At 40.9% G+C, this 8,934-nt stretch overlaps 2 protein-coding genes across 2 annotated transcripts; one reads left to right on the top strand and one right to left on the bottom strand.

The window, feature by feature from the left end:
• Positions 1 to 107: 107 nt before the first annotated feature.
• On the bottom strand, positions 108 to 1,976 carry tex26 (testis expressed 26). The gene is made up of 7 exons (XM_071523586.1): positions 1,964 to 1,976; positions 1,772 to 1,856; positions 1,232 to 1,394; positions 961 to 1,117; positions 635 to 820; positions 362 to 523; positions 108 to 241 (listed from the first exon to the last, which is right to left on the bottom strand). The coding sequence occupies exons 1-7, from the start codon at positions 1,974 to 1,976 to the stop codon at positions 108 to 110; spliced, it is 900 nt and encodes a 299-aa protein (XP_071379687.1).
• A 924-nt stretch (positions 1,977 to 2,900) lies between these two features.
• Positions 2,901 to 5,684, top strand: LOC139647659 (high mobility group-T protein-like). The gene is made up of 5 exons (XM_071523593.1): positions 2,901 to 3,009; positions 4,245 to 4,401; positions 4,528 to 4,673; positions 4,778 to 4,952; positions 5,112 to 5,684. Exons 2-5 carry the CDS (start codon positions 4,255 to 4,257, stop codon positions 5,241 to 5,243), a joined length of 600 nt encoding a protein of 199 aa, XP_071379694.1. The 5' UTR covers positions 2,901 to 3,009; positions 4,245 to 4,254; the 3' UTR covers positions 5,244 to 5,684.
• Positions 5,685 to 8,934: the final 3,250 nt, after the last annotated feature.

Raw genomic sequence — 8,934 nt, 5'->3', positions numbered from 1 at the left:
ATATCTTTTCATCAGGCAGAGAGGTTTAATTATCAATAAACACAAGTTACAGCACAGTAGTGACACAGTAATGGCTTCTGTATTATGAACACAGATCCAAAAAATGCTCAGTGAGGTCCTGGCCAGCTTGATATCCACTCCGGTGAACTGGAAGTAAACGTGACAGCAGGAAGTTTCTTCACTTTCTCCCCGTGGTTTGGATGAGCATCTCTACCCATAAATGTTTCTACCGCCTCCTTTTCTGTGAAGGCCAAAACACATCAACATCAGTTACCTGCCTGTTAAAACTTTTAAAACGTACTTATCAGTAAGCGGTCTGTTCACATGCTCAAAAGTTCACAGCACATTATTTGATCCTAACCCTTTTCTGGTAAGATTTTGCACAGCTGCCGCAGCTCCTGAGGCGGCAGAGTCTTTATCACAGACGTGACGTTAGCGACTCTCTTTCCAAAGAACCTGTCGTAGGTTGTCAAGTCCGAAGCTTTCTGCTGAGCGTGGATGTGACTTTGAACAACAGTTGGAACTGCAACGTAGAGGACAATGAATTCATAGAACAATCCTTGGGCTTGGTGATTTTTTTTTTTTTACCGTGTTCACATGCATCGATAATGTGTTTTTTGTCAGTTTACCGTACCTATACCCCGGCAGGAAGCGCTATGATGTGCGCTGTAGCCACGGCGGATTTGGATGCCTTGCAGTTCAGATCTTTGTTTTGGCTGGCGGTAATTGTCCCTCATTTCTGTGTCGGTGCAGCACGGCACCTGACGCCTGCTGTGCAGAGGTGCAAGTCGCTCTTCTGCATTATTAATGTGACCGCATCCTGTCAAACAAGATCCAAGACAAAAAGGAAAAACAAGGAGGAATATTAGCCCAATATAGCAATGATTTAATTTGGACATGCTTGATAGTGCTTGAATGTCATTACATGTTTTCATATAGCCCATACACAGGCTTCTCTACCTTGTGGTACGCCCATGAAATCGGTTCTGTAGGTGGAGCGGTACTGCGCTGTCAAGGCCTTGCGGATCTCCTCCTCAGACGGGGGACGTTTCCAGGGGAATCTGACATCCAAAGAGCTCTGTGCGGTGCCCCGAGGCAGCCTCCACATCATGAAAGACTTGGGGAAAATAGATTGGATAAAAGGTTACCATCCGCTGTGAAGGGTCATGCATGGCACCAGATAAATGTAAACCCTTCAGTTGAGGATATAATACAACCTAAATATACCAACCCGATTTGGATGAGGGTTGTTTCTCCTCTGTCCTGAAGCGGTTCCTGTGCGAATGCATTCAGGTTTACAGGCGGGCTTCCAGCAGAAATCCTCATTGTACAGAGTTGAACCAAAAGGTCCAGATTGTGAATATGAGTCTCTGAATGGTTTTGATGTTGGGGACCTACAAACAGACGGACAGAAAAACAGACAGATAGATAGGCAAGCACACACAAGCACAGACACACACACACAAATGCAGCATAAACACTGAAACATTATACAATACAATACAATACAATACAATACAATATACTTTATTGTCCCCGTGGGGAAATTTGTCTTGGACTCAAATGCTGCACACATATAACTGCCTCCATAGTAGTAATAGTAAAAAACAAACAACATATAACAAAGAAACACATACTCTAGCAAATCACAACCACAAATTACACATATTGCACATTACGCATATTGCACATATTACACATATTACACAACCAGTGATAAGACAATCCTTCATGGCAAGTCTAAAAGTCAGGAAAACAGCAGTTAACTTACAGTAAAACCTCTGAAGCTGTGTTTGGCCGGTAGATGAATTCTCTTCGCTGAGATGTTTCATATGGGTCCCACCATTGTTTCCCATCTAGAAAATATTTTTTGATGAGAAATTCTGTATCAGGATTTTTTTAGTTAGCTGAAGAATTAGCCAATACAGGAAATCTGCCATTGCCCTTCCTGGTTTAACGTTACCTTTGGCTGCCATGGTAACCGCAGTTTTGGTGCCTTGTGTTGGGCCAGTCGATTTAATGCAAACCTTTCCAATTCCTCCACGCAAGTTCCCGATGAAAGTTCACTTCATGGCTGGCTGCAGCAGTTTGATGAACTCGGGAACTGTTGAATCTTGGTCTATAAGCCTGAGCCTATGTGTAATGAGAGACAGAAACTTTTGCATTAGTCTACCTTTCCTGTATATGCCACAGAGGCATAGATGATCCCAGGCAGGCAGATATGCTATGTTGCTATGTTATAGGCGCTGTTGCTATGGAGACGCAGCCTACAACATTTGAATTGCCACTGTGAACCGCTCAGCAGGGGGGATGCTGCATTAAAGATTCAGCATCAACCGCCTCGATCAGAGCGGTCGACTTCATAGCCTGTCTTAGGTAGCCTGGTTTGTTTTCAATATGCAAAATATGTACACTTTTTCAACCGCTCGTTGAATCCACTGAGGGTGTTAGATTATTTTTCACCATGCTGGTAGTAGATGCTAACGTTTCGTCAGATTTAGACGGCGGGTCGGTGTGCCGCCTCCTCATAAATTCATAGTGCAGCCTTGAAAATAAGGTAGGGGAACAGCTCCGTGGTGCTGAAATCCCGTTATGTTATGTCTATGATCAGCTAACAAAACACACGCAGAGGTAAAGTTGACTATAAATAATCACAACAGGAATAGTCGTTTCTTTTGTCTCCCAGGTTCTGTAATATTGTATTCTACTATGCATCTTTTCACTAGTGAAATCCTGGCTGGCACTGTGCGTCTTTGTTAGTCAATTTTAGCGCCATCAACCCCGTCGTGTTTGTCAAGACCACCAATCACACAACATGCAGGCCTTGGAAAGCAAGCGTCCAATAAGATACTCCAAGGAGTTGGCGGTAGCCAATGCCCAGTAACCGGAGCCCCAGCACGCAGAATGAGCAGTGCTCTTCACAGCCAAAAGACCGCGCACTGACGGTGCTTTTCGTCCCATTGTCTGAGACATAGCGACGCACATCTGGCCTCATATACCGTTATTTGGGTAAGCATCACATTTACTAACTTATTGACGTAGCGCCTACTTCATACATTTTATGAACCAAACAGTCCGTTGTTATTAATGCATTTTGCACAATTTTGGGCAGTGAACATTTTTAGCTGAATGACTGAGCTGGTTAGTAGTTATGTTGCTACATGGTATCAAGCGCTTGCTAATGGTAACAAACACTTGGCTTGCTAGCTAGGTAGTTAGCTCACGTTATTATTAATCTGGCCAATAAAGAGTTCTGCCGAGATCAAGTGATATGCATGGTGAAGGATAACTCCCCAAAGACTAGCTAAATTACTACGTTTGGCTAGCGTACCGTCCGCTAATGTGTAACTTGCAGCTACGAGCCATTCAATTAGCCCGCTAGCTTAGCCCGACAATGGCAGCTGGTAAGATACGGCCGTATCGATATCACAAAGGCTAACGCTAGCTAGTAACTGAATGTACCGTTAGGTTAACAAAGCTCACTGGAGCCGAGGTAACGTTAGGCAATGCTACGGTGCAGGCAGGAGCATCTTTCCCCGAAGTTCCCCGAAGCCTCTTTCATTTAAACATTTTAATAACCCATGTTAACATGGCAAGCTACGAGTTATCCCACTAACGGGTTAAAACAATGGAAAAGCTTTTAAAAGTTATCCTAGCAGTATCCTAGCCATATCTAATTAGGCATTTGAATCATCGTCATATGAAAATGAGTACTGTTGTAAGGCAGCTTGCTATCATTAGCCAGCCTAGCTAGTTGGCAAAGCCAACGGTGACGCTCAAGGCAAGAGCACACAAAGCAAGAAGGGAGCCATAATGGCTAACGCTAGCGAAGAAGCACAGACGGGAGGCTAGTTGGAAGCTAATGCTAACGTTAATGTATGCATCTACAAGGCTACAGCCGGTTACATGTTATCTCAATATGATGCTGCTAGATAATGTTGCATACTATACTGTTGTTTTGTTGCAACGTCTAGGCTATATCCATATAAATGAGCATTGCAAATTAACCACCACTAAGCTCGGTTGTAGTTAAGTGCAGTATTTTAAGAAGCAGCATGTTGGTCTCTACATACAATAGATCATCAGTCACCCCCGACACCCCCCTCCCTCCACCCGGTCTAAACAATAGATGGAACTGACAAAGCAGAGACAGACAATTGAGCAGAGGGATATTTAGACGTAGCCACTGCTGTTGTGTAGCAGACTTGGATACATTTCACTCAAAACCTCTTTCCTCCCATTAGGTAACCCAAGATGGTGAAAGATCCACGGAAGCCAAGGGGCAAAATGTCCTCATATGCCTACTTTGTGCAAACATGCCGGGAGGAGCATAAGAAGAAACATCCTGAAGCAAGTGTCAACTTTGCAGAGTTCTCCAAGAAATGCTCTGAGAGATGGAGGGTAGAGTCAATACTACTTTGTTTTGGTTTTCTTTTATAATTGTCTGAATCTCTGATTTGTTTACAATATAAAATGTGCATTTTGCAAGGTGAGTGGGTGTTAAATAGTGTTTGTGTTTGCCCAAAGACAATGTCGCCCAAGGAGAAAGGCAAGTTTGAGGATATGGCGAAACAAGACAAGGTCCGCTATGAGAGGGAAATGAAGAATTACATTCCCCTCAAGGGCCAGAAGAAGAAGCGATTCAAGGACCCCAATGCCCCCAAGAGACCCCCGTATGTACCCTAATTAACTTTTCTCAGACTAATGTTTTTTCGTTGACAAGAAATGCTGAATGGATTAAGGTAACTTAGACAATGACTTGTTATTCGTTCCGCAGGTCTGCGTTCTTCCTATTCTGCGCAGACTTCCGCCCCAAGGTAAAGAATGAGCATCCTGGACTCTCTATTGGAGACACGGCAAAGAAGTTGGGAGAGATGTGGAACGGCTCATCTGCAGAAGATAAGCAGCCATATGAGAAGAGGGCTGCCAAGTTGAAGGAGAAATATGACAAGGTAAATAGTGAACAGAGAATTTAACCTAGATTGTGTTGTTTTTTTTTTTTGTGAATTCAAAACTTGATTAATGTACTGGGTTTCCTTACCTCTGAGCAAGTAAAACAATAGGCCTTTCTCTGTAGCACTGAATAAAAAAATTCCCCCTGCATTCCACAGGATATCATTGCTTACCGTACAAAGGGGAAACTGGATACAGCATCAGCTGCTGCAGCAGATGATGATGACGAGGAAGATGAAGAGGAGGGAGACGACGACGATGATGATGACGACGACGACGATGATGAGTAGATTGCGTAGGGATGGGACCTGAAGTTTTGTTTATGCCATATAACCCTATTATACTCAATTTATCATCTTGAAACAAAAGTCAGACTGAACAAGAACATGTGTATATTTAATGTTTTTAAGATGTACAGTGTTATCCTCCTTTTTTGTAAAGTTAACACTACATATCTTAAGTTTGAACTTTTCTAGTGGTAGTTCTTTATCCCTGCCATACTATGTAACAATTTAGGAGGACTATAAATCAGTATCGAAATACTTAGTCTTAGGTGTACAACTCAAAAATGAGATTTCTGAGTTGGTAGTGTATTTTTCTTTGTTTTGAGGAATATTTTTTCATGTGCTGTCACAATGTCTTTTTATTGTTCTTTGAATACCACTCTAATATTAAATGCAGCTGTTGACATTCAAGAATGTCTTCAATAAAGGTTTTTTTTTTTTTTAAGAAAGTGACTTTGTTTTTTGCTCTCCCAAATTCAGTTATCACCATGACTAAGGTAGTATCCCGGTATCCAGTATCCCACCACCAGCCCAACTTGGAGAACATCTAGCCTTTCATATTTTGGATAAATAATGCATAAATCTTGATGGGGTTTGAGGCTTTTCTTTTAAAAATATTCATGGATGATGACTGCACCAGTGAATATGTGCTTGATCACATGACAGCCCTCTATTCCCTGTTTGTGCTGTCAAATTATACAAAAAAAAAAAAAAAGGAAAAAGACCTCAGTGTAGCTGAAAACAATCACTATTTTAAGCTCTTGAAACCATCTGAGGGATTGTTTTTAATCTCTACTTTGTATTTGTATTCTTAGTTTGTGTTGGATTGTTTGCCTCCATGTAATGAAAGGCTACTACCTCTGCATAGATATGGTTAGATTCAGGGAATTGTATTTGGCCAGCAGAACAGGAAATAGCCACAGCACCAATTATAATGAACACGAATCCAAACCAAGTTCGGCGTTATTGGGAAATATGCTAATCTTTTGCTAATCTTATATTAGTTTCGAGCACAAATGTATGGGTTGTGCTTTGAAAAGAATTAAAAACACTGAGTGCCCCACAAATCAGTTTATTTTATTCACCTAGATATCGGCGTGTGTAATGTAACTGTATAGGTTCTCCCCATTTTTAACGAGCAGAGGGAGTGTGGCCTAGTGTTGGTTGGTCATTGTAGTTTAAACAATTGAATCCAGAAGGTGGCGCCATGATGAAGCAAAATGAGTGTATACTTAAAGGCTATACCATACTATATATTACTATGCTATACTACTCAAAGGCTATAGTTCAATATTTCAGTCTGAGGGTGCACCATGCAAACAAAAGACAAATGTCCACACATGACAGTTTATGGTGTTTGTTTCATGACTAAAGGATGAGCCCTAATTTTTTAGGTATTTTGACCCCATTTACATAGGAACTTAAAATTAAGTGTCGCCAAAGTGAAGCCAAAGTGTCCAGAGAAAAGTAGGTATTGTGTGTTGTGTGTGTATCCCCCGGTGAGCCCGCAGCAGGGACCTTTTGTGAGCCTGTGCTAGGATAGAGTTCCCTCTGTTTGTAATTGGAGATAGTCTCACAGTCACGGTGGCCTCAGAGTCACTTAAAGGGGGTTCACATATCCATTTATCAGACTTTTCTCAGCAGCTTTGCCCTTTGCCATACAAAGAACTGTCCCCCTCTCAAAGGTGTTTGCAAATATGACTGAATCCACAGTGGACTCCATTCAATGAGTCCAGCTCAAAACAGGCTTTTCATCCAGAGAATGTTCCTGCATGTAGTTAACATTTGGATTATATTAGTTTCTTTTTATATGAAATATTGTAATGATGGTTGTCCCTGGTCTCTACCAGTTACATCATGTATTATAATAGCGATAAGTAATCCATTCATGGTAGCAGAGGCAGCAATTTGTTCTAAATAACACACAGAGAGATGGGGATTCATTCGAATATCTTGCTGATGCAAGTCACATAGCCTAATTAAATGTTTCCAGCTGCTCCAAGAAACTAGAAACTAAGCGTGTTAAATAGATTTCAGTTATGTTGGGACACTAAATCTGTTAATCTTAACTCAGAGCAATTTTAACATTCTGTGCTACAATGTTATTCAGCTCTGCTCCCTTTTGAAATCTGTGCTTCAGTCTGGCAGTTTTTTTTTTTTCTTCTTTTCTCTCCTTTCAGCCGCTGAATGAATGCCTTGCAGTCTGAATGAATCCCCCATCTGACATGCGGCAAGAAAGGATCACTCCAGCCTACCTTACTAGAGGCAACCATTCAAATAGTCCATTTAATTTCTACAATAAGGAACCAAAGTATTACAATAGCAAAACCCATGGAGAGAATATAAGATGGACTGATTGAACAAAACATAGTAGGTTATAATGTTTCTCTTTTTTTGCGTTTTCAGAAGTTGATTTCACTTTTTGAGGAAAGCAAGAATATGTTGACTAATTTAATTCCAAGTTTATGTGGCCCGTTTCTGAATGAAATACATCATTGTAGAACGGTAACAAAGTTTGTTCCCCCATTCAATCTGCTGCGTTTTGGACCACAGAAGGAACTTCTCTGACACAGGATCTGCATAGGGTGATGTCAAAGGGGCGTGCCACTCAGGATTACAGGCTGAGAAGATTGAGTCATCACTATGGATACTGCTTTTATAGTTTTTCATTTGCTAGTCTTGTGTGGAAGTAATGCTATGCAGTGCCCAGGACTTCACTTTAATGCCTAGTCTACTTTATTTTATTATGCACAGGATCTCATCTCCATACTTGATTCTGTAATAATGAAGTAAAAATTGCACTTAGCAAGTAAACTTGATAATGGACTCTACTGGACAATGGAAAAAATATACAATTTTACTCTTTCATTTTCTGGTAAGTTGGCCTGTTTCATTTTAGCTGATCTTTAGTAGCAGTTGGGCTAGATGTATGATACAATTGATCAAAATGTATGTTTAAATCTATCAATCACTGCTTAAAGTATGTATCCTAAATCAAGCAGAAGCTGATAAATAAGATATACCATATCTAACATATTTAGATACTAAGATGGATTGATGAGTGATGGTGTGGAAGTAAAGCTGCAACTATAGACAAGAAAAAAGTCGACACTGTACGTTGGGTTCAGACCTTTGCCTATTCATGTAAATCTCACTGTACCAAAACATTGTCTCTCAAAAGGGAAACAAGTAAACCACCAGAGATTTATTTTTTGTCCTCAGACAGGAGGGATATTTCCTCACACGGCATACATTTCATTTTTATTTTTTTTTTTTTTTGTGGTTCTACAGGTGCTCAACACCATATCCTCTCATGAATCTGCATCTGCAAACATAGTAAATGCAAGCAGCAAGAAGCAGGTTGCAGATATTGTCCCGGGGCAGCATACGCTTCCCTCCTGGTACTATACAGCTGGTGACGCTGCGGATGCTGAGCCTAAGCATGGCACAGTCAGCTCGCGTTCTCATAACAGATGGCGAACACAGATGGCTTTCTCCAAATCTGTCTATTCATTTGAAGTGAAAGAAGACACAGTACCAGGTTAGTCAACTGTGTACCAAGGCCTTCCTCATGTAAAGTAGGTTTTAAAGTATCTTCTATCTCATATAACTCAATAGCAATGACAGGCAACAGTTAATTGGAGTAATTTATGAAAGTTTATTAAATCATAAAATTATTCAACCTGTAATTTGTGCT

Source organism: Centroberyx affinis, unplaced genomic scaffold (assembly GCF_046629955.1).
Source record: "Centroberyx affinis isolate AG114_WGS23_722 - 3 ecotype Tasmania unplaced genomic scaffold, CSIRO-AGI_Caff_v1 ptg001095l_1, whole genome shotgun sequence".
NCBI lineage: Eukaryota > Metazoa > Chordata > Actinopteri > Beryciformes > Berycidae > Centroberyx > Centroberyx affinis.
This window is presented reverse-complemented; position numbering and strand designations above follow the sequence as displayed.

Bases quoted from the DNA above. Each gene is read 5' to 3' on its own strand.
- LOC139647659 (XM_071523593.1), top strand. From the start codon at position 4,255: ATGGTGAAAGATCCACGGAAGCCAAGGGGCAAAATGTCCTCATATGCC. The intron at 4,674-4,777 runs GTATGTACCCTA...TTCGTTCCGCAG, and splicing joins AATGCCCCCAAGAGACCCCC to GTCTGCGTTCTTCCTATTCT. The intron at 4,953-5,111 runs GTAAATAGTGAA...TGCATTCCACAG, and splicing joins TGAAGGAGAAATATGACAAG to GATATCATTGCTTACCGTAC.
- tex26 (XM_071523586.1), bottom strand. The intron at 1,118-1,231 runs GTTGGTATATTT...ATTTTCCCCAAG, and splicing joins ACAACCCTCATCCAAATCGG to TCTTTCATGATGTGGAGGCT. The intron at 821-960 runs GTAGAGAAGCCT...CTTGTTTGACAG, and splicing joins TTTCATGGGCGTACCACAAG to GATGCGGTCACATTAATAAT.